Genomic DNA, 25,061 nt, shown 5'->3' on the forward strand with positions numbered 1-25,061 from the left:
ATACATATTGAAGTCCTGGAGTAAAGCTCATTTGTAAGCTTGCCAATGATTTACTTAAAAAGTCTCTATGATTATAGATATATGTAAATAATTTTGGCATGCACAAACATACACAAACAAGATTCATCTAAAGTCAACAAAATAAGATTTAGCTGCTATTGCTCTTTTCTTTTAAGGTTTCTTTAACTCATACTACAGTGTGCACATCTAATTAGCTATTAATTGGCTGTTGCTACCCAGCAGCCAGTTGGCGCGCATGAGTAAACAGTGTGTTTTATATTCATTCCGCTGCGGTCTCCGAGATTACCCAGATGTATAGTTAATGTATATTAAATATGTAATCACCAATATGCATATTTTATTTGCATATGGCTGCACTTAGGCAGTGAAGATGGGATGTCTTCCCTGTGCAGAAGCAGATTCAACCTGGTTACTTTGCTAGAAAAGTAAATAATGCTGACCGGTCTTTGTTATCAGCTATTAAGAGTACAAAATCCATTAAATCATAAGCAAAATACTCATTTTCACAATGAGGAAATTACATTCAGTGGAGCTCTGTGTGTGATAAATGTTATATTCGGTATCATAACTGTGATTATGCACTCTTGTAATGTTATGGTTCATCTTGGGTGACACTTCCAATGAGTTGCAGCAACCTTTTTTGTCCCCAACAAAGTCAACTTCCTAGAAAATAAGGACACTAGCTCTTACAGACACGACAAAAACTTAGTGAATTAAATTTAAAAATGTGTCCCGGGTCTTCAGGTCATGGCTTGAGTTAAGTTCTACTTCAAATAGATTTTCTCCAATTTAAGCTCCACTCAAACTTCTTAGAAAGCCAGAAAGCTTTGATCAGCTCTCTTTTCTTCTCCAAGACTGGGGATGTGGAATTCAGTTGTATGATTCCTTTCTCTCTCACCCATTATCTGGTATGGACTTTAACGACGGACAATTTCATTTTAAGCATTTGAATTTTAATCTTTGACATACAGAGCACCAACAAAAGGTATGTTTGTACTTAAATATTAAGTTTGTTTAAACCCATATACTGTAAATAAAAGATGTGCATAGCCATCATAACATCCTCCACAGGCATAAAGATTCATTAGTTATTCCTCCTCTGCATGTTTTTTATCTTTCATTTTCTTTTCTTGTCTTCACCTCAACTTTTCTTAAAACGAGATGCTAATAATTGCATGAGATGGTTGAGTTGAGTAGTTTAGGTTAACAGTAGGTGGCTTGATTAGAAACACAGAACTGTAATTCACTGTCTATTAATTGTATAGGATACTAGTTTGTGGCTAAACAAGCTCAAAGCAAAATGCAATTATTGGAAAAACAGAACAGCTGATTCTTTGTACAAAAATGAAACTAATTAAATTAAACACTCTACAAGACCTATCACTTAAAGCAGTTACATCTTTAATTATGCACAGCTTTAAAGCTACGTCCACGCATAGCTTTGGAGCAAAGTGATTCGTTCCTCACTCATCTCTTTGAAGCTGACAGCTGATTGCTCACGGACATTCCTGGCTCTGGTTGCCTAGGTAACCTTCTAATGTATTTTGCAGTAGTTTCTGTGTGATAACCAGGAAACAGGGCTAAGAACTACAAAACTGCCTTTTTACATTTTTGTAATTACATATTAATAAACTATTAAAGTGAACTTCATATGCTTTAAATTGTGACAAATATTACTATGAAATGTAGTAGAAACATTACCAAACATTTCCTTATAATAAGCCACAATATTAAACATAAAATTTGCATTGATACCGTCAAACAATGCTGAATACTGGATAATAGGATTATACTGTTATACTTTTATAATAATATAGCAGCAGCTGCTCAGCTGCACTGGAAAGAATATAACTTTGCACCTCTGGTAAAATATGCAGCATAAAAAAGCGTAGAACAAGCATACGGCATTATTTGTGTGCCACTATTCTGAGCGCGCATTAAAAAAAAGTGGGCGCACGTAAAAAAAATTTGCAGGTACAAGTGTTGCATTTTGAGGAGAAATTTATTTTGAGCGAAGAAAAGCTAAATTTGAGTGAACAAAATTCATTGCTGCGTGCAAATAATGTATTTCAGTGTTTGCTATTATCCATACACACACACATACCAGCCCCTCTTATTTTTTGCATTTGCGCTCGCTATGTGTTGCTTACACACACACAGACACACACACACACACAAGACACACTCACACACACACACTCACAGACACACACACACACACACACTCACAGAATAAATACACACACAAGAATTATTAGGCAAATGAGTATTTTGTCCACATCATCCTCTTCATGCATGTTGTCTTACTCCAAGCTGTATAGGCTCGAAAGCCTACTACCAATTAAGCATATTAGGTGATGTGCATCTCTGTAATGAGAAGGGGTGTGGTCTAATGACATCAACACCCTATATCAGGTGTGCATAATTATTAGGCAACGTCCTTTCCTTTGGCAAAATGGGTCAAAAGAAGGACTTGACAGGCTCAGAAAAGTCAAAAATAGTGAGATATCTTGCAGAGGGATGCAGCAGTCTCAAAATTGCAAAGCTTCTGAAGCGTGATCATCGAACAATCAAGCGTTTCATTCAAAATAGTCAACAGGGTCGCAAGAAGCGTGTGGAAAAACCAAGGCGCAAAATAACTGCCCATGAACTGAGAAAAGTCAAGCGTGCAGCTGCCAAGATGCCACTTGCCACCAGTTTGGCCATATTTCAGAGCTGCAACATCACTGGAGTGCCCAAAAGCACAAGGTGTGCAATACTCAGAGACATGGCCAAGGTAAGAAAGGCTGAAAGACGACCACCACTGAACAAGACACACAAGCTGAAACGTCAAGACTGGGCCAAGAAATATCTCAAGACTGTTTTTTCTAAGGTTTTATGGACTGATGAAATGAGAGTGAGTCTTGATGGGCCAGATGGATGGGCCCGTGGCTGGATTGGTAAAGGGCAGAGAGCTCCAGTCCGACTCAGACGCCAGCAAGGTGGAGGTGGAGTACTGGTTTGGGCTGGTATCATCAAAGATGAGCTTGTGGGGCCTTTTCGGGTTGAGGATGGAGTCAAGCTCAACTCCCAGTCCTACTGCCAGTTTCTGGAAGACACCTTCTTCAAGCAGTGGTACAGGAAGAAGTCTGCATCCTTCAAGAAAAACATGATTTTCATGCAGGACAATGCTCCATCACACGCGTCCAAGTACTCCACAGCGTGGCTGGCAAGAAAGGGTATAAAAGAAGAAAAACTAATGACATGGCCTCCTTGTTCACCTGATCTGAACCCCATTGAGAACCTGTGGTCCATCATCAAATGTGAGATTTACAAGGAGGAAAACAGTACACCTCTCTGAACAGTGTCTGGGAGGCTGTGGTTGCTGCTGCACGCAATGTTGATGGTGAACAGATCAAAACACTGACAGAATCCATGGATGGCAGGCTTTTGAGTGTCCTTGCAAAGAAAGGTGGCTATATTGGTCGCTGATTTGTTTTTGTTTTGTTTTTGAATGTCAGAAATGTATATTTGTGAATGTGGAGATGTTATATTGGTTTCACTGGTAAAAATAAATAATTGAAATGGGTATATATTTGTTTTTTGTTAAGTTGCCTAATAATTATGCACAGTAATAGTCACCTGCACACACAGATATCCCCCTAAAATAGCTAAAACTAAAAACAAACTAAAAACTACTTCCAAAAACATTCAGCTTTGATATTAATGAGTTTTTTGGGTTCATTGAGAACATGGTTGTTGTTCAATAATAAAATTATTCCTCAAAAATACAACTTGCCTAATAATTCTGCACTCCCTGTATATACATGCATTATAGTATGATTTCAGTAAGTGATTACTGCTGAGTAATGTAATGTTACTCAGCAGTAACATTACATTACAAAATAACTGCTTGGATATTACTGGGGCAGTGATGATAGTGATGATAAAATTATTGCCTCCTTGTTTCCAACTTATTACCCCACAATTACCAAATTATTACCTAGCTCTAAAAGTGCTACCTAAAAACACAATCTCTTGTCTTATCACTACACAAATACTACCTAAAACTACAAAATACTACACAAAATAATGCAACACAAAAAGGACAACAAAACCTTCAAGTTTAGGCTTGACAAACGATTTTTGTGTTTATCAATGATAATTTTCGGACCTTTAGTTAATATCATTGTGACAAATAAGTGTATGATTGATACACTACACTTCTGGTCATCCTTTTTACTTCTTTAGAGAACACTGACTTAAATCAACATCATATTTCCAGATGTACAGGAGAATCCAAAATTGAAACAAATGCAGGAAGCAGGCAGTGGTGAGGCTGAGATGGAGACAGAGAGCCCAGGAGGTATTTCAGAGACTCTATTTTTCACTGTAAATCTCTGTTTCCCTTCCTTGCATATATTTTGTCACTCCTGCCTCATTCCTTAGCCCCGATAGCTCTCTGGTTGGAAACTCACTGGTCTTTTTGTCCCACAGTGTTTCTCTGGTGTTTTCCCTTTGCATGTTGTTTTTCAGCTCTTCAACAGTAAACGACACTGATCTGCTGAACAGTTCTGCACAAAGATCTTTGTTTCCTGCGATAATTTTGTTTCACATGTTACTAATGACACATATATAAAAATATAATTATGCATGAATTAAACTGTAGCAATACAAATCATAGGGAGTAAGTATATACTGAGGAAATGTGCAGTAAACATGATCCTCTAATCATTTCGTTTTCACATATTCAGTCTTGCTCGATAGCTATAGACTGATCGGCCACAACATTAGAATCTGCTTCAATCCATCAACATTTGGGACTTCTGCAGGTGTCCTTTGGTCTCTGCGATCAGGTAGCAGATCATTTGCCTGCTGGAAGTTGCGGGTGGGGCGTCTGTGGATCAGGCTATCTCTGGTACATCTTGTAGATTCATGTTTGCATTAGTATCTGGGCTGTTTGAAGGATAAATTAATGTTCTGCGTCAATGTAACATCCACATAAATGACATGAAACCAGATTTCTACAGCAGAACATTGCATTGTAAAGAGATGGCCGTTATTAATTACTTTACATAATCTGTATTTTTGATGTTGTGGCTGATCTCCATGTAATAAGTCATAAATTCAAATATGTAATATCAACAAAACATGCATTATCTCCTATACTGTCCGCCATGACTGCTGCCTTCCCCTGTGTTTTCCGTACTGTTATATATTTATCAGATAAGTACCTGTAAATGAAAAAGTGAAGAAAGATTTTTTTAATCTTTTCTTATTTTATTGCTTGTATGTTTGTTTCTCCTTTTGGAATTTGCTTTTCACCTGTTTTGTACAAGAGTTAGACTGATATGATGCTTTTCCTCTGATTTTATGCAGATTTTATGCAGGAATGATGCTTTGCTTTCATCAGTCTGGCCTTTGGTGGGGAGCCGATGTCTCATACTTTCTTACCACCTTTGCTGATTTATTTATTACTATCAAACTACAAGTCAGCCTTCAAAGCGCATATCAATCTAACCCAGTGCATCCCTACCACTACACTACCCTTTAAGTGTATGTAGAGTCCTCACTAGGTCCAGTTTAAGCCCTTAATAATTCCCAGCTGTTACCCTGTAAATGAACCCAGAGCTCTTTCACCTTTAAGGCTCTTTTTTAAATCTCCCACCAGATTGTCATTAAAGCTCCTTTTTCTCTTCATTCAGTCTGTTTAAAGGCAACCCGCCAGATGACGGCATCCCTGTATGTCTTCCTCTCTTCATCCTTCCACACTTTCATGTCTCCCTCCTTGTACCTCTTCTTTGTCCCAATTCCTCTCATTCATTGATTGCAAAATTTAAATTGCATCCATCCATCTCTCTACACAGTGGAGCCTAGACCCTCAGTGCCTCCAGCTCCTCTCCTGCAGCTGGAGAAGTGCTGCACAAGGAATAACAGCGCCACCCTGGCCTGGAGGGTAGCTATGCCCACCATCAACCCCATCGAGGGCTACATCCTGGAGCTGGATGATGGCAATGGAGGACAGTACAGGGTGAGTACTATTTGTTAAACAAAAGATTTACACTAATAGTGTTTCCCACAGAATTACTCTGTATCGTGGCAGTAATGAGGCACAGATCATATGTGTGCACCCAAAAGAAATGCATATATTTTTTGTGGAAATAGATAATAAAAAACAAGCAGTTGTGTCTCCAGGACAAGAAAATAAAGACAGCTGAACGACACCAAGAACCATCACAGCAGCAACTTGAACTTGTTTCTCAAGCTCGTTGTTTTCTCTGAAGGTTGAAAAAGATTCGTGGGCAGCCTGGCCAAGAAATTTCTGTTTTTGGGAAACACTGCAATAACTCTACTGTGAAAATAACTAAGCTAATCTGAAACTCAGAAAATGATGTTTAGTAGCTCTCCTCAATATGATGCTCATATCTGACAAAGGACAGATAATACTCTTTATGTGTGTAAGTATATGAGTCATCATCAAGCATGCATTAAAAGTGCTAGAGATCTTGACCTCTTCACTAATCCTTGAGCATATACTGCCTCAACTTGCATTTCAAATGATGCTGAGTTTGTGTGTGTCTGTGTGTGCGTGTTTGTGTGTGCCCCCAGGAGGTATATGTGGGGAAGGAAACAGTGTGTACAGTCGATGGTCTTCATTTCAACAGTTCCTACAACGCAAGGGTGAAAGCTTATAATTCCATTGGAGTGGGTCCATACAGCAAGACAGTCATGCTCAAGACTTCTGATGGTACGTGGTGTGTGCTGGAACTGGCTTAGCTTCCAGAGCATGACAGATGGACTCTTTGTCTGCCTTACTTTTGATTCAGCTCTTTTGGCTGTCTTGATTTCATTATATATTTTTACCCAAGGGATTTTTTTTGTCTGCGATCTTCTTTGTAAAACAGGTTTCATGATGTAATTTCATCTGACCTATGTAACTGTGAACAGAAAAGCCTCTTACATAGAGGAGGAGATGTTTTTGGGAGAAGGCAGGAGAAAGGTAGGTGGAAGCTTTTGGAGAGGGTGAAGGGAATACACTGGACAGGAACAGTAGACAAAGAAAGGGGAAGAAAAGAGGAACGGAATAATGAAGAGGAAGCAGATGGAAAAAAGCTGAAGTAGACCAGGTTTGAGTAGACAGTAAAGAAAAGTCACAAACAAGAAGAAAACAGAAGGAAAGAAAAGGAGATCAAAGGAGCGGTTAAGTAAGAAAAAGAAAGGGGGCAATGGAAAAAGAGGATAAAGCTAAAACTGTACAGAGATGCAAAGGAAAAAGAGAAAAGGAAGGAAAAAACATAACTGCAAAGGGAGAAAAAACAGAATATACTGCTGGAGAAGAAAGGAAAGAATGAGATTAAGGACTCAGAGAAAGAGGAGGTGAAAGAAGAAAATAGAGACACCCACTGTGTAACAGCAAAGCAATGCGGGTGGAGGTTTTTACAATACACAAACACACAAACAGTGTCTCTGAACCAGCCACAACAATAATGGGCATTAGAGTCTGTTTTCTGACTGATAACTGTTTATCCCACCCGCCCTCTTTTTATTCTTCTCTGTCATCATTCTTCTTCCTGCCTACTCTGCCTCTTTTTCCCTCCCCTTCTCCTCCTCTTCCTCCTCTCTCTCTCTTTGAGGATTGTACCGCAGCTACACCGAGAAAGAAAACTGCGGCGACGTGACTCTTGTTGAACAGACAGCAATGGCTGCAAACAAAAACATAGCATCCGTGTAGTGTGACAGTAAAAATCTCACGTGCAAGCACTTTTTTAATAATGCATTGGTAGTTGATGAAACATTTCCCGTCTCAGGCCTAAACTTTACAAGTGCATTGTTTTCTGTGGATAAACCCAATTAGTTGTTGCCCACAACTGCCGTACAAAGATTTCTAAGGTCACATTCATTATAAAAGAATCTTTTAATACATATTAATGTGATTATTTGACAGAGTGATTACATTTATAGTCTTGTTTTTATCAGCCAGAGATGAAAATATCCCTTGCTGAGTTAAGCTGAAAGTTGTATTTATGTGTATTCCTTGAGCTTGTTCAAAGTATTTTGATAATTTAAAAAAAATCAGTCACAGCAATTAAACTAGTTTGACTTTTCAGACCACACAATGCTCAGAGAAGGTGTAACAGACTCAAGTATGGGTCATTTGGAAGATGCTTGTAAAAAGCCTCTACTGTCTAGGGATGGGTATCGTTTAGGTTTTATCCGATACCGGTGCCAAACCAGTACTTTTGAAACGGTGCTGGTGCTTAAACGGTGCTCAAACTTTTGCTTTGGTCATTTTAGCCTTTTTGGCCAGGGTGAAGGGAGTATCTGCCATCAAACAAGAAGACAGCCGCATGTAACTACAACGGTGTTTGCTAGTTCACCTTACATGCATTAATTTAATAACGTGGTTAGCCTACTCAACTTAAATTACACACGAACATTAAGCTACTCACGCAGAGAAGAACGGCTGCTGCTGCCATCATCATCCGTCATCATTTCTGCTACACTGGCAGGGCTAGGGGTCAGGACTCTACTCTTCGGGTTCTTGGGGGATGTTGCTAACTTGGTGCATTTCTTGGCTTCTAAAAAAACGCTATGCATCGCCAGGTTGGTTGTCAGATTCGAGGTGTTATCTCCTTTGCACAGTATCACAGTATCACCTTAAAGCACTTGTTGCAGGCTGCTGAGTTTGCATCTTTTGCTGTGAAGTAAAGCCAGACTTTTGACCACTTTGCCTTGGGCATTTTTAATCTGTAGCTCTAAAAGAATGTACGTACCTGGGCCCACCTACTATCCTTGCAAAGATAAAATGATTGGCTAGAATCCAAAGTGTATGACATCTCAGGAAGAAGAAAAAAAGCACCGAAATAAAGCAATGAAACGTGCGCTGCTTTTGCCATAATGGCACCGGATACCGGTACCCATCCCTACTACTGTCTAAAGAGAATATTGTAGCACAGCTTAGGTTTTGAACTGAACAAACCACAAGACTTCTCGAACAATGTCCTTTTAATGTACAGCGCCATGTTCGGAGAAAGTCAAACACGATGGTGGAGCGGTGATGGTTTGGGTTTGTTTTGCACCCACAGGACCTCGGCTCCTAGCAGTCATTGAGTCACCCTTAAACTCCTCTATACTCCTCTGATACTAAAGTATTTTAGAGTCAAATGTGATCATGTTTGCAAGAACACCCAAATTGGTTCATGCAACAGGAAAATTATCCAGCAAATCTACAATAAATAGCTGAAACAGAAAAGAATCAATATGCTACAATGGCACAGTCAAAGTTCAGACCTCAACCTGACAGAAATGCTGTTTTGGGACCTTAAGAGAGCTGTGCATTAATAAATGACATCAAACCTTAATGAAATGAAGCAAAGCTATATAGCAAATATGGCCATAATGACGTAAGACACTGAAAGTTATAAAGAAAACAATTACTTCAAGTTACTTTGAATCATGTTTTTTTTCAAAGGACTGTATAGGGTCTTTAATCCTATGAAAAAGAAAGCATGGCCCTTCTAGAATCAGTGATATAATTATTGGCTTTACTGTAGGTGTGGGTAAGTATAGCTACCCAGTAAGGTTCACTTTGGATGAGCAGTTTTTAAAATTATTTTAATAAGATGCAGAATACAACATGTGACTAAATTTAGTGTGAATGTTAGTACAGACTTACAGAATTTCCAAAGACTATTAGCAGGCTAACTGTTGTGTCCTTCTTACAGTGGCTTGGTTCACCTTTGACCCCACCTCAGCTCATCGGGACATTGTTCTGACTAATGACAACCAGACAGTTAGCTGTAACAGCTATGATGACCGTGTGGTGCTGGGGACTGCTGCTTTCTCCAAGGTGAAGTGTATACAGATATTTTCCATTTAAATTTGACAGCGATTAGCCTTTTTCTGTTGATTTTTGGTTATAGAAGTTATAGAAGATTTATTTTTTTACCCCCTATTGAATCTCAGGGCATTCACTATTGGGAGGTCAGCATTGATCGCTATGACAACCACCCAGATCCTGCGTTTGGCATAGCAAGGATCAACACCATGAAGGACATGATGCTGGGGAAAGATGACAAAGCCTGGGCCATGTATGTGGACAACAACCGCTCCTGGTTCATGCACAACAACTCCCACACCAACAGGTAGGTGCATGGGGAGCAACAACACCACCAACAGTTTTTAGTGATAACTTTTAACCATTGTTCCCTACCATTGGACATGTTGTATAATACTGGCATAAAATACATATCATATTTAAAAAATGAGAACAATTAAGAGATTCCATCTGCATGTTTTCAAGAAAAATCCCAAACTGATATCCTGCAGGATCCAGAGGCTCATATCATTCAAATGCAAAGACAACTGACAAAAGACTAATTTAAGATTATTTTTTTAAAATAATATACTGGTTACCTTCCAATACAGTGCCTGAGTTTATTTGTTTTAGATTTGCCTTTCATCCTCATGTCCTTGTGAACTTTAGGTCTGTTTTCAGCTGCTATTTCGAGAATCGTTGTAGATCAGAATTCCACTTCTGTGCATTAGCATTGTGAGATTTTATCATGGACGTCAAACCTCTTCAGTGACTTTTGTTGTCAAAATGATCAGATCATTTTGAGGAACATCACTTCTGGTGGGGGTTTGTTCCCCAGCTACAACCCAGTGTTTGCCTATCAGGTCTTTCTTAAGAGAGTGCACTGTGAATTTTTCCTTAAGGTCAGACTGTCAATGGAGACTTGCAAATTGGGTAACAGCCCGAGGCTTCTGTGAGAGAACACTTGGCTGAGATGTGGTGCAGGCAAGAATGAAAGGAAAGGTTTACCTGGGATGTGTTGCTTGGACATGGTGGCACTAACATAAAGACAGGAGGTAGCAGAGTTGAAGTATCTAAGATTAGAGAAGACCAGCTCAGGTCGAGTGTTTTGATGACACAGTTTGAAAGGCAAGGCTGAGATGGTTTGGACATGTGCAGAAGAGGAAAAGAAGAAGATCACGCAGAAGATTTTTGGTTGGAGTGAAGGAGGACACTACAGGTAAGTTTGTGTGATAGAAGAGGATGCTAGAGATAGAGACAGATGATCCACTATGTTGATCCATAAAGAGAACAGCAAAAAGATGAGGAAAATTGGCACATGCAATTATGAAGACAATTCATGCTCTGCAGATTTGGGACTTTCTTTCTTTGCCCCAAAAATTTAAGTCAAGTAGAAGAGCTCCATTTGACACACTCGAGGAGATCCGGTTAGAAAGGGAGCTTCAGGGAGCAGTCGACAACTTGTAGTCATGCTGAAAGGATTTCAGCAGGGACAGACTGTTGAAGGGAACATCAGGAAAGCTAAAAAAGACATTGACAGCTTTTCCAGACTTTCACTATTATCACGCTGGTTTTCCCCGCTGCAGTTATTTAATACAAAGAACAAAAGACAAATCTTGAAATTTTTAAATTTGTTTTGTTTTGTCAAACTACAAAGTTAAAATTGAATATATTACTCATGCTGTGTGAACAACTCATAGGCTGCTAGGTTGTAAAAATCCCCGTTCCTGCGGCAAAGCTTTCATGGAGTTTTCAGCTCTTTCATCAACCCCTCTAAAGGATTGTTGTAGCACTTTCTTTCTTGGAAGAAGCTGTTCATAACATTAATGCCTTTAACATGTGTACCTGCAGACCGGATAGTATAATATAAAATCAGTAGTTTACGTCCCTTCATTAGGAATTTTCTGTAACATCCTTCAAGCCCTCAAATATTTAATAAACCATTAATTAGAAGGCACAATTAAATCTGAGTGGAGTAATGCTGGGATTTAATTTGTTCTATTTTTGCTGGCGAAGCTTTTAATCCTTTAATGATAATCCCACTACGGTGATTCATGAAGAGAAGGAGAAATACCTGCTGAATTTAATTTTTCTTAACATGGCAACCCCAAGATTGTCATTATTAATATATCATTCCTAATGTACTATAATGTATTATTACTGTAGCAATACTGCTGTTTCCTTTACTATAAAATATGATTCAATTAGTTTGTAACATTAACAAATCCAACTTGTTAAATCTTGTCTTACTAGAAAGCAGCACTCATCATTTTAAGTAATTCATGAGCAACTTTTGTCGTTGAGTAAAACAACAGGAGACAGGGACTCTGTAAAGTGTTTCCCTTATGCATTCATCATTCTGTCTTGTGCATTAAGTCTCATACTTCTAAGAGGTTTGGAAGCTATAACCATAGATGCACACGATGACAGAGAAACCCGAAGGCTCATACAATACTAACAAACAGACTAACAAACACACAGGGGAGCTGTATAAGATGGCTGCAGGAAACATCAAAACATGCATCTGCACCGTCTCTCTGTCTGCTTCACAAGGAAGCCATCAAATTCTCATTAAAGATTTATTCATGAAAAATATCTGCTCTCTTGACTTGTCAGTTCTCTACCCACCTTTCATGTCATTCATCGTGTCGTGTCGGAGCTTTATTTTTGACTTCTTAATCTCATATTAATTTCTTTATCTGTTAGTGCCCTGACAGCCTAATCCTGGTGAGTGTCTGCATTTCTATAAGTTTAGAGATATTTGTTTAGCTCTTAGCAAAAACACAAGCTTTGTGGTTAAAACATAGTTTTTTGGAGCACAGGTTTTTGCTATAGATCGTTTTCATTAAGTCACTTCTTAAAACAGAGAACAGAGAGTTTACGTGTTAGACAAAAAGAGCAGACGTTTAATTTTAAATACATTTGATATGTGAAATAATTCATTCAACAGCAACTGAGCCAGTTCTAACTTTGATTTATGAGTTACAGGGGTCTTTGTTTGCCATTTGATGCACTGTTAGCTTCAGGTTCCATGTAGAAGACGCCAACAAATGTCACATAAAACACACAAAATATGAATACAAGAGTGATCAGATTTTTTTAAAACTTTAACTAATTTAACACACACGTAGATTAAAGTATCATAAACCAAAATAATAATAATAATAATAATAATTAATTAAAAAACACATTAACCATCCCAGCAACAGCCTGTTCACTCTGCTGCCATTTAGCAAGAAATACTAAAGAACCTGTTGCTGCATCACCAGACTTCAGAGTGCTGTCTTTAAACAAGCTGTGAATGAGTTAAAGGACTCTTCGGTGACTAAGTTTTGTATTCATTCTTTTACATATATATTTGTCTTTTTTTGCAGCATGACACAACTACAGTCATATTTGTGCTGTGTTACCTTCCATGTGAAACTTAACCTACTATAAAATCTGTGCATTTACGGCACATATACATAACAAAATTGACTAGCTTCGTGTGTGTGGGTGTGTGTAGGGCAGAGGGAGGCATCACTAAGGGCTCGACTGTGGGTGTCCTGCTGGATCTGACTAAACGCACACTGACCTTCTACATCAATAAGGAACAGCATGGCCCAACTGCCTTTGAGAACCTGGACGGGGTCTTTGTGCCCGCCGTCAGCCTCAACAGAAATGTGCAGGTCTGTGTGTGTTAAAGTGCCATGTTTAACAGCAATGGAAAACAACCAGCTCCCTGATGGGCTGCCTTGATTGTTGACCTCGGTAAAGTGTTTACTGCAAAATAACTCAATGAAAAAAGAAGAGGAATTAAATTCAAGAATACCAAGGAAAAATGGCTCCCTGAGGAGAGATTCTGTACACAGATGCGATGGCTTAACACAAACATGCATTTACTTCAAAGCAACCAAGCTGCAACTACATTACTGTAAAATTCAGATGAAATATAGGTTATATTTATGCAGTTTATGAGACATTTAGTGAATGATTCCTAACCCATGAGCTCAGATTACTGTGTGTTCCAAAGGTAAATAAATGTGTCTTCTCCAAACCAAATTTCACGTGAAATAGATGCAGTGGTGCTTTTATGTGCCCACTCTGATCTGTAAGATCACTGCCTCATTCGTGCTGATTTCAATGAGTGTTTTTTCCGTTTCTCTATTTCAGGTGACATTAGTGACAGGCCTGGAAGTTCCAAAGAATATCAAACAGTAAGAGCTCCCTCCTTACTCTGAGCGTGCCCTGGATACAAACCAATGATGTCATGTCCAGTACTGTCAGATGGGATCTGTTCCTCTCCCATCCTTCTCAAGTTGACCCTTAACCTGGACAATCTTCAGCTCCACGACTTTTTAGAGAAGTGACAAGTTTATTGGCTATAAATGTAATGATTACAGCTTGACGACGTCACTGCAGAGATGGCTGGAGGGCCATACTTTTTTCCTCTGCCCAGTTTATTTTTCTCAAAGATACAAACAACACTGATATTATCTATATTCCAGCTTGCACAGTTTATGTTATTTTAAACAATCTGGGCTTAACTCCGCCCCTTAAAGATTTTATATTGTGCAGGAAAGATCATTGTGAGTTGAAAAATAAAGAAAAAATAGACCACAAGCATCACAGTTTTTAGGAGGTGGAAAAAAAACTCCTGAGAGAAATGATTCAGCAGTGCTTTTTGTTGCTCTGCTTCTCTCTCAGGTGTGTTTACAGCCGAGATGAACACGAGTCATTTGTAGGACTTGTGTAGTGGCACCATGGGTTTTTTCTCTCATAAAATATTTAAAAGCTAAACTCTCGCTTCACACTTTCATCTCAGTGTTGACTCCAACAGCACTGCCTTCTCTGTTTTCTCTGTGATTTCTTATCTGTGGTAAGGAATCTGACAGCCATCTTAAAGCCGGCAAAGCTTCCCTCATGATCGACTCTCTTTCTCATGCAAAGCGGCGCAAAGATCGTTTGATAGTGTTGTCAGAACGGTTTACATATTGAGGTCAGTCTGAGAAGGCTGGAACTTAATTCCATTTCATTTTTCAGTAATCTGACAGATCTACCGAGCCAGGGGTGTATTATTTTGAAATTCACAGTCTCAAAGGCCTAGAGACCACCAGCCTTTTCTTTTCCTTATTTGTCTTAAAAACCTAAAACTCCGACATCAAAAAAGCTCCCACTAAGATGTAGCAGATCGCCACATTTCGACGTCTTTGGCAGTGAACTTTTGGACTCTGCTAGAACATGAAAATGATTGCACCACTTGGTATGACTTATCCACTGGCCAGTAAGAAACATTACTGTGGTATTTAATAAATCACGTGGCCATGCAATTTGCATACTGAAACAAACCTATTTGCCTGCAGGGGCATCTCAGACTCAAAGAACTGTTTTGACTTTGACAGATCATTGTCAGAAAATGCTAAAACGAAGTGGAATCGAGCCAAACTTCATTTTCTTTGATTTACAATTTAAAGATAATATAATACACCCCCAGTCGATGAGAAAAGTATGGTCGTCTCAAGAACATTTCATTCTGTGCTCATCTCTCAGTCTCACTGCAGAACCTCAAGATGCTTTCAGACACCTTTTATCTGTGGCCCTGAACGTTATCTTTTAAAGTCACATCAGGTAAAGCTACATAAGCTGCTACATTTATCATCAGGGACTAGATATGGCAGCCTATAGAGGACAGTAGCTTCAACCAGACCACTGTGACTCAGGACATGAGACACTGTATAAAGTACATAGGTATAAGTACACTGTTTATGTATGTTTTATCAGTTCATGGAATGGAAGAATTCATTAATTGAGGTTATTTAATCTACGACTTGTTTATATCTGAGCCATTTCTGTTCCCTATAATGTGAGTTTGAGAGGTAGACTGACATTACCACATGACAGTGGGTTTACACGTGAATGGACATCCTCAAACTGTAAATACTGATATGTGAGTTATGATTAAAACATGTGACATTAAGCATGGATTCAAACAAGTTTACAAACTATCTGAAGCTGTATTGTAAATAGTGTACCGTTTGTCTTTGCAATGAGGGACCCTGAAACCAACCGCTATAACAGCTCGCCCCCTGCTGGTGAACGGTGGCGAGAACAAGATTAAGGCATCCCCGACAAAACCTGCCGATATCTGTTTTCATGCTTTTCATCACAGACTTTTTAAAATGTGTCAGGATTTATGTTACTGTAAATCACAAATTATCTCATGATATTTTGGACATTTAAACATAAAGTTTACATTAAAAGGGTTGAACATTTTACATTGACAAATTAGTGTAGCACTTGTATACTTACTGCACCCTCATTCTTTAAAATATACCACAGAAATGAACAGAAATAATGTGTAAGGTTAAGAATTACTGGTATTTTTACAGGAAATGATCAGGTCTATTTTGAATGCCTATTTTAAAAACATTTAGTTACTAGTAGAGATCTAGGTTTCTAAAATAAAGTAAATATCTTTATTTTTTCTTTATTTGGACGTTTTACTAAGTTTTTAGGAGGTAGAGATGGGATATTATATTTATTTTTAAATCAGCATTGATATTTTGAATGTTAAATTCTTTACATTTGCATTGCAGTATATCTTATTTATAGGCATTTCATACACCTGGGCTATATAAAATATTTCTGAGAATGATGATCTCAAGGGAGCCACAAATAGTGAACTCATAAAGTCAAGTCAAATGTAATTCCATATACTATGATGTGTAATATGTACAGGGTGTCCAGAAGGGATTTATCACCAGTATCAACTCAATTTAATTGAATTGAATTTATATAGCACCAATTCACAACAACAGCTGCCTCCAGGTAAAGACTTTACACTATTGCAGTAAGAACCCCAATGATCGCACGATGCCCTACGAGCAAACACTTGGCGATACTGGGAAGCAAGATCTCCCTTTAAACAGAAAAACTCAGGGTCAGGAAAGGTGCAGCCATCTGGTTGGACTGGTTGGGAGGTGACGAGAAAGGGGGGGGGAAGGAGCGCGTGAAAGGACAAAAGACTGACTATGGGAGAAGGAAAACAATTTAGTCACAGGTACCCATTCAATTGAATTAAACAGAATTCAGCTGAAGAAAATAAATAGAGAAAACAAGGCCTCCATGGAGCATTTTAAAACCTGCCAGCATTGCTTTTGCTCAGTTTGGCCAATCATTTGCCATTTGGTGTTTGCTGTTAACCCTTTTTTAATGTGACTTCAATCGATTCAATAACATTTGCTTTAACATTGCATAACCACTGTATAGCTTTAGATGGAGGGTCGTTTCAGTGGGAAGAAAATCTGAATCTGTGTGTTAATGATTCTAGCATCGGGAACGGCAATTTTGTGGCACTGTGCTGATACCAGCCTTTTTAAAAATGCAGTTATTTTTGGTGGAAATGGGTAGAACCACACTGAGTTTCAGAAAGACATTAAGACGCCAGTGGAAAAGAAGCAATGCTTTGTCTGCCTGTTTTTTTTTTTTCTTCTTTTTGAAGCTACCTGCTAGAGCTCAACAAAGTTAGCATACAGATGGTTTAATAGTGTAGGCTTTATAAGTTAATGAACCAGATCTTTTGAACTGAACCAAAAATGGAGCTAGATATGTATACTTCAAGCAGATACTGCAGTAACTGCACCCAAGTGGCAAAAAAAAGCACTTACACCAAGCCTGTTGACTAAATCATGATGACAAGATCTATTTAAGTTTACATTCATCTGTAAGTGAAGATTTTTAACCCAAGTACTCTCCTCACTTAAATGTAACATATTTCCTTTGTAACATGAATACAGCGTTAGTGCAAATGTCAGAATTTAAAGCAGCTTACATAGTTTTTTTTTTTTTTTTACCTGATGTGCCCCAGACTGCCAGCTTTCACCTAAGGGCTACATTTACATCACTTCTGGCTGCTCAGCTCTGACCTTGCTGCCACCTCCCACGCCAGATGCAGAAACCTGCCCTGAGGCTGAATTTGCTGTAACAGGAATAGATTTCTAGACAAAAGTGAAATATCGTGTAACCAGCCTTCTGAAAAGTTGGATGATTTGGGGTTATGTCTCTGTGGTCTGTATGGATGTCAAAATGATAGTCAGGAAATCGTGACTGGAGGCAATTAAAGCTTCTGCTGAGGGGCTCAAATTCACCCTGTGTTAACATTTGGTTCCATATTTTCTTGCCTAAAAATCACTTAAAACAATATTATTTCACAGAAACGAACAAAAAACAAATCTTGCATATTAAAATATTCATGCTGCAGTCACTTCTGTCCAGATGTATTTGTAAGAGTTCCTGTATGAAATGTCCCTTTACCCAACACTTACCCACCCATGAATGTGACATATTTTACCAATTTAATTTTAATGGTATGGTGCTGGGAATTACACTAGTATTATTAGATTATGTTTGAAAAAGTAGAGGAAAAAATGTAATTTATTTACTCTAAAGTATTTATAAATATTTAATAATGTATTTTCTTTTGTATAATATCCTCTTGAATGGCTACTAATATGGTCTGTGTTTGACCAGTAAGGATTGCAAGTCGAAAACGGCCCGCGTCTGTAAAATATTTTCTGAATAAAGGAGATGTGCTTACAGCTTCAAACATGTGACACGCTGCAGATGAGCTTCATGTTTTCCTCTTTTTGAACTGTATATACAACAACAAAAAGGCTGCTTCAAGAAAACTGTGTGAGAATTTGTGACCTCACCCAGCTGCACACTGCCAACTCAAAGGTCTTGTTTTATCATAGTGTCGCAAAACTCCAACTGTCATGTTTTCCCTTTAACAAAATGGAAATGACTGCAAGAGATGGTTAATATGGGAGAAAAACTGTAAGATCATTCTGCTTTCTCACGGTCCATTCAGCGTGTGCATGTGTGTTTCATCTTGAAAACTTCTGCCAAGACTTTACTTGCGTGTAATTTTTTAATTATTAGGCCCACCTGTCCTGTTATGATCCAGTCCCTTCCTGCCAATATAAATGTTTTGTACAACTACATTTCAGTTTGTAAATGAGAAATGCATTGCAATTACATACTTTTAAAAATGTCAGTGTACAACACAAGATACACAAATGTCTCTTTTTTGTCATTTATAAAAACAAAATAAATAAACTGTGATGGAAGATGATTTGACAGTATTCAGTCTCCAGTTATGTGCTTTAAGACTTGTCCATGATGCACAGTCGAAGATCAATCCACTGAATTTCTGACACAATAGTCACCAGTAACACCATCCCTCCCAGACAGTGACATATTATCAGGAAATGTCTATTGTGTCCACTTCCTCTCCATAACATGCTGGTCTGCATTTTCCATTCTGTAGGATTCAAATTCCTCACCTGCAAAACAAAGAAAAGAAATCTGTACTTTATCACCAGACGTTTAACCACAGCTCTTTACCCTTTAAATTGTTTCATATCTTGAAAATCCACTTTAATAGGATCATTAGCAGTGGCGGCTCCTGAGTATAAACAACAGTGGGGCAGACATTGGCTCTGGTGCCATTGCTAACCACACCCATATTTATTTTGACATCTTTGGGCAGCTACATTAAAAAAAACTTTAATCATATTGCAATTATTGATTATTACAATATGAATCTGTCTGCAAGATGCAACAGGTTTTCTTTTAATATGTTTACTGCGTATAGTGCAATAGATGAATGTCACAAGTGACTGAAAAGTCTGTCTTATCCAACACCAACGAAGAATAAAACTAAGATAAATAAGGCATTTTTCTTTTTAGCAGGTTATTTAGTCTTGGCTATTGGATAAACAACACAAAAAGTTTTGTGTGCAATCTCAATCACAGTTTTATTGAAATCAGAAATGTCATGCTTCAGTTGCTTTTCAATTGACAGCATTGCCAGTGCCTTCAGTCGGTCCTGTGTCCTGGTATTTAATGTCTTGAGTCGTTTGAGTGTGTAAAAGCATCATTCAGACTTTGTGGTCATCATGGGTTCAGTGATCAGAATCCAAAGCAGCTTCAAAGTTTAGGAAAACATCCTGTAAGTTGTTTTTATTAAAGGGCTCAAAAATGCGCTGCTACACATCCTGAAGTCAGGGTTTTCACATATGAGTGAGAGCTCTGATTGCAGCCGCGATTTATTCAACATTGAATATGCATCAACTGCCTTGCCCAGTTATTCCTGCTTGTAGTTCAGATAACTGATGACAGAGCAACACGATGAATACAAGGACATGTGGCTGTTGACCTGCCCTGCCCCAAACCTCCAAATTTGCCATTAAATTGAAACAAAAAAATTACTTTCAGATAAAAAAAGATCAAAACAGAATACAAAACATAAATAATAAATTGAAAGGCAAGTAATTAAATATTAATCATATTTTAGGACTGATTTATAACACAGCAGAGAAGCACTGATTCTGTTATTCTTTCCTTCAGAGCAGACGAACTCAGCTGGTTTTCTGTTAGTGTTTGCTTCTCTCTTATGTTCTACACGTCTTTTACGGTATCACCATAACTGACACGTCGTTCTCAGAGAGCAAAACTATTAAATATTTATTTTAGCGCAGGCCATAAAGTACAAGGGAAAAACTCAAACACCTTTAACTCTGCATTAGCGTGTTAAAACACGTATACACTGAGAATTTGCCCCTTTTTAAAGTTATCAATCAGAAAGAAATTTAGAAGCCACTGAAAATCTCATTCAGGGCTGTATCATGAACATTCAGGGGGGCAGCAGCCAGTTTGATTTAAATACACTGAAAGACTGTGAAACAGTTTGCTTTTAGACATCGTTCTCTGTTTTGGTCATTTTCTATTTTCCTCACTTGTTGCCTTTGATCTTCTGGATCTCCTTGGAGCTGAGGAGCAGCATGCCGTTCTTGAAGCGGCCCACCTGACCAGAGGGGGCTGCGCCAGGACCCGAGGGTACAGTTGTCTTCCTGTTTCTGACAGAGCAGTAGAAGCAAACACAGGTTGGAGCCACAGAAATTATAAAACATAAAATATTTTATATTATACTATAAATATACTATATGAAAATAGTATATTTTCATATTTAATTACTCATTTTTGGAGAGTTAGGATGAATTCTATGATGGGGAAGTATTTCATTAATAATAATTAAAGTTCATAATTAAGGTAAATAATCAATGATATTTAAGAAAGGTGTGACTTTATTCACCTACCTCTGTTTACTCTTCTTCTTTTTCTTCAGGCCCTAAAAAGAAATAATTTATGCTACATTAAGAACAGCAAATAGAAGTAATTTTCCTGTAAGTGTGACTGGCCTGAAAGTGCAGGTCGTACCAGCTGAGCCTCCTCCTTTTCCTTCTCTTTCTTCTCTTTGATTTGCTGCTGAAGTATCTTATAGTTTGCATATTCCTTTTTAGGAGGCTGATAGAGACATTAAATACATGAACATTGGGCCATAAAAAAAAAATCTGCTCTATAGCAAAATTTAAAAGTTAGATTAAAATGTTGCTCTTACTCTGGCTCCCAACATGACTGCTCTGTCCTGTTCAAAAACACGCTGCTCCTCCTTCTTATAGCCTGTAATTCCAAACCGATGGACTTCCAGACGAGCCTGACCCCAGCACACAAATACAGTAAAAGCCAACAGAAATCATGTAGATACGAAGAGCTACATGACAAAACATGGATTCCAATCTTGTGAAGAAGCAATAACAAAGTAAATTGAAGTAAACTGTGGTGAAGCCATCACCTTTTCCAAATTGAGTTCTCCTAGCTGGTCGCTTTGCTCCTTTTCTGCTATGTGAAGGGCCTGGAAGGGATGACAGCCGAAACCCAAAGGCAATGAAGACGGGAAGAAAAGGAAAGTGATGAGAATCATTTCTGACAGGAGGATCTTTAAAGGAGGTTTGCTGGAGGTCAAACAGTAGGATTTAGCAGGTTTCATAGTATCAGCTGGAAAACAAGTTTCCAAGATGAAAATGCTGTAAAATGAACTGCAACAGCTCCTAAAAAAAGCCTGTGCTAGTGACAAGAGGAGATGACTGCATTTCCTATTAAGCCTATTGGCACAGAAGCCACTGCTGCTGATCCTTCTATAGGTAGCATCCATAACTCTGTTTCTAATCTACTCTTTCTGCACATTTAACCCCCCCAAATTGATAAAAACAAATTAAAACAGTTACAATTACGTTGTTACTTGCATTACAAAGGTTTGATTTTAATTTGGGTGTGTGAGGAGGTAAAGGGTGGAGCGATCTACAGCGTTACAGCTTTAGAGCAGTAGTGATATGGACATTACCACTACGCTCTTTTCCTGTTGTGCTATAAAAAAAATACAATAAAAATGTAAAAACGTGAAAACTGCACAAACATCAGTCTGCTGCTAACAGAACTGCAGCTTTGCAAATATCTGCACAGACAGCATGCTAATGCTAGGCCAGCTAAGAACCCAGAGTGGTGATGAAACTGAGTGTTGACCCAGCCCAGCAGTCAAAGCCTGATCTTCAACACGTAAAAGTCACACCCATAGACTCAGTTTCTACGTGTTCATGTTTCTAAAGAAGTAGTTAAGTAATGTACTTTTATGAAAAGTAACAAGAAAAATGTGTAATATGCGTAACGACTCCCAACACCGGTTGCTAGCTGGATACAAGATAAAAAATTTTTTTTTGCACACCATCAACATGAACTGAACTATACCAGCCTCCAATCAAATATAGAGAGCCACAGTAAGCTCAAGTACAACAGACTTACAGGTGTTTTGTTGGGGTTTGGTGTTGACTTTCTTCTTTTCTTTGTGGGGTCTTGAAATGTGACTACCTCCACCTGGTTCACTTGCTCGAAGGCTAGAAAATGGGATGAATCAGATTAATGAGTAAAAAAAAAAAAAAGAACAGAAAGAAAACCTAATGACTCACAGACAAAAATGAAATGACTGAGGGTGTTATATACTGTTGCTATGCTGCCTACCTGTTTGCTCAGCCTTTCGTTGTTGCTGCTGCTGCTGCTGCTCAGCATCATGTTGCTCTGCTTTGTAGTCTTCAGTGTCACTGCATATATCCTTCACTGCAGGGAGCTCCTCTTCTTCCTCCCAATCTTCGCATCTTTTTCGTTTTTTCTTCTTCTGAGACTTCTTTTTTGGTCCTGATCCTACATCATCAATCAACAATATAATTCAGAATCCAGACCCTGTAACGTTTTTTTTTTTTACATGACTTGGCCATGAACTCTGGTAAAGTCAGTAACACAAGAAAGTAGCAGGCACCTGACTTTTAAAGTATAGGTAACTTTGCACTTCTGTAGCAAAAACTAAACTGAAACTAATGCAGTCCAGAAAAGCAGTATTAAAATAAATCTCTTCCTGCTATCCTTCTATCTCAAATCACCCCCGACACCTGCCGTCACCACTCCACCAAACCTGCTTGTGCCCTGTCCATTGATGCATTAATAATGCCAATGTTCAGGATTTGCATTAACTTGATCAAAGGGTCACAATATAACTTTATGAAAATGTCGAGAATGCAGTTTGTGGTGCTGCTTAACTACAGTGCATGAACTATATTCGTTTTTATCTAGATTGCACTACAGAGAAGAGGAATGAAAGTCAGTAGGAGTAAGACAGCATACGTGTGTGAATGAGAGGGAGACAGATGTAACAGTGCAGACGTAATAAGTTAAGATAGTGAAGGTGGATCAGTTTTAAATATCTAGGTGCATAACAGTCAGTGAATAACAGAGGTGAAAAAGAGTGCAGGTAGGGTGGAGATGAGTGTCAGAGCTGATTTGTGACAGAAGGATAGCAGCAAGAGTGAACGCGAAGGTTTAAAAAAAAATTAGTGAGTCCTACTATGATGAAACAAAGAGACTAAGCTCGAGGTCGCAGAGCTAAAGCTGTTGAGCTTTTCACTGGGAGTGACCAGAATGGACAGTATTAGAGAGGAGTACATCAGAGGGACAGCTCAGGTTGAGCAGTTTGGAGACAAAATTCATGGATGTAGTGAACGAGGACACGTTTGTGTTGGTTGGTGTGAAAGATTATGATGCTGGAGGTAGCTGCGAGATAGAAGCTGAAGCAGTTGTCAGATGGAGAAGCTCTTTATAAAGTTTCGACACTTGACTTATTTTTAATTTTCATGCTTTTTTAATCTCGGTATGCGAATCTCAGTATTTACTGTATAATATAACACGCTGTCATTTACTCATGTGGTTCATGTACATTAAAAATCACCAGTGTTGCTTTTCTGTGTTTTTTTATTCTAGCCATGTGAAGCCCTTTGAGTTGCACGTTTATATGGACGGTGCAACATAAGCAAAGTTGAGCTGAGCTTTGTATACTAAGAGAGTTTTCTGCCATTTACTGGTATAATATTCATTTTAGGTGACAACTCAGTAAACATGAGCTAACTTTAGAGTAACTATTCTGGCTAATACAACGAAACATGTAACATAATTGAAAGACATTTTTCGATGCTTCTTTTCCTTGCAAGTAGACTCATGAAACATAATATTATAACCAACAAGTAATAGAGCAAATCTCAAACACAGTACCAGCCTTTAAAGTAGCCAGTAAAGCTAACATTAGCCAGCCAGCTAACCACACTTACCAAAGTCATAAAGCTTGTCCAAAACATGCTCCAGAAACAAGCAATCTTCGTCTTTATTCCCGTTTCTTTCGGACCCCATTTCGTGCTAATAATAAGCAGGGTAAGTGGTAAAAATGAGAGCTTAAGTATTGTCGCTAACTTGCTCGTTTCAATGACAACAGAGCGCACATGGTACATGCAGTGCAACCCGGCGTATTAGTCCTGTCCGGCCACCGTAGGTAAAAGAGGGAAGGGCTAAAATGCTGCCACGGAAATGCCACTTGTTAAATACGCCCATGTGAAGTTTTCAGGTGTTGTTACCAGCTAACAGTGTGATAAGAAGAGACAGGACCGTGCAAAATAAACGTGCACCTATTAAGTTCGCTGGATGTATCGCTCGTGTGTTTGTAAAGTGTGACATGGCCTCCGAAGCTGTTTATTCGGTAGGTATGCAGGTCTCAGCCAGCGGGCTAAGCTAGCTCAGCTCTCCGCCCTCGCTCGGTGACCACTATTTGACATTTGACATTTCATTCAAACGGTTTCGTGCTTAATTGTGTACGTCTGCAACGACGCAGGCTTTAAACATGCGCTAATTTTGTGGTTAACATGGGGAAAAATACGTTTAACTACAAGAATGCGTGGCGTGATTTCTTAGCGGAAGCTGGTGATTTAATTTAACGTTGCTATGTTGTGTTTGGATGTAGTTGGTTATGTTGTTGGGAAAGTGTGTGTGTGTG

The 25,061-nt window shown here is 38.6% G+C and overlaps 3 protein-coding genes across 6 annotated transcripts in view; 2 read left to right on the top strand and 1 right to left on the bottom strand.

Annotated features, from left to right (window-relative positions):
• The window catches only part of LOC102313067 (E3 ubiquitin-protein ligase TRIM9), a 57,425-nt gene extending 38,708 nt beyond the window's left edge, over positions 1 to 18,717 (top strand). Inside the window, exons 6-12 of one of the 2 annotated variants that reach the window (XM_005930490.3) lie at positions 4,286 to 4,366; positions 5,868 to 6,031; positions 6,610 to 6,748; positions 9,726 to 9,850; positions 9,967 to 10,145; positions 13,323 to 13,485; positions 13,970 to 18,717. In XM_005930490.3, coding sequence (XP_005930552.3) covers positions 4,286 to 4,366; positions 5,868 to 6,031; positions 6,610 to 6,748; positions 9,726 to 9,850; positions 9,967 to 10,145; positions 13,323 to 13,485; positions 13,970 to 14,017 — 899 coding nt within the window. In that variant the 3' untranslated portion in view covers positions 14,018 to 18,717. The remainder of the gene's footprint in view (positions 1 to 4,285; positions 4,367 to 5,867; positions 6,032 to 6,609; positions 6,749 to 9,725; positions 9,851 to 9,966; positions 10,146 to 13,322; positions 13,486 to 13,969) is intronic. The other variant, XM_005930491.3, reaches the window with a different exon arrangement.
• A 106-nt stretch (positions 18,718 to 18,823) lies between these two features.
• On the bottom strand, positions 18,824 to 24,661 carry cunh1orf131 (chromosome unknown C1orf131 homolog). 2 transcript variants are annotated; one of them, XM_005930495.2, is made up of 9 exons: positions 24,346 to 24,661; positions 22,712 to 22,891; positions 22,496 to 22,587; positions 21,492 to 21,551; positions 21,258 to 21,353; positions 21,077 to 21,163; positions 20,956 to 20,987; positions 20,596 to 20,715; positions 18,824 to 19,140 (listed from the first exon to the last, which is right to left on the bottom strand). In XM_005930495.2, exons 1-9 carry the CDS (start codon positions 24,422 to 24,424, stop codon positions 19,137 to 19,139), a joined length of 750 nt encoding a protein of 249 aa, XP_005930557.1. In that variant the 5' UTR covers positions 24,425 to 24,661; the 3' UTR covers positions 18,824 to 19,136. The 2 variants fall into 2 exon arrangements, with proteins under 2 accessions (XP_005930557.1, XP_014191704.1); XM_014336218.1 differs by lacking the exon at positions 18,824 to 19,140 and having other exon boundaries at positions 20,592 to 20,715.
• Positions 24,635 to 25,061, top strand: part of gnpat (glyceronephosphate O-acyltransferase) — an 11,843-nt gene continuing 11,416 nt past the window's right edge. For both annotated transcript variants that reach the window (XM_005930493.3, XM_005930494.3), the window contains exon 1: positions 24,635 to 24,767. In XM_005930493.3, the coding sequence (XP_005930555.1) occupies positions 24,744 to 24,767 (24 nt within the window). In that variant the 5' untranslated portion in view covers positions 24,635 to 24,743. The remainder of the gene's footprint in view (positions 24,768 to 25,061) is intronic.

The sequence above is a fragment of the Haplochromis burtoni genome, unplaced genomic scaffold (genome assembly GCF_018398535.1).
Source record: "Haplochromis burtoni strain Fernald_Lab_line unplaced genomic scaffold, NCSU_Asbu1 Contig_93, whole genome shotgun sequence".
Lineage (NCBI taxonomy): Eukaryota > Metazoa > Chordata > Actinopteri > Cichliformes > Cichlidae > Haplochromis > Haplochromis burtoni.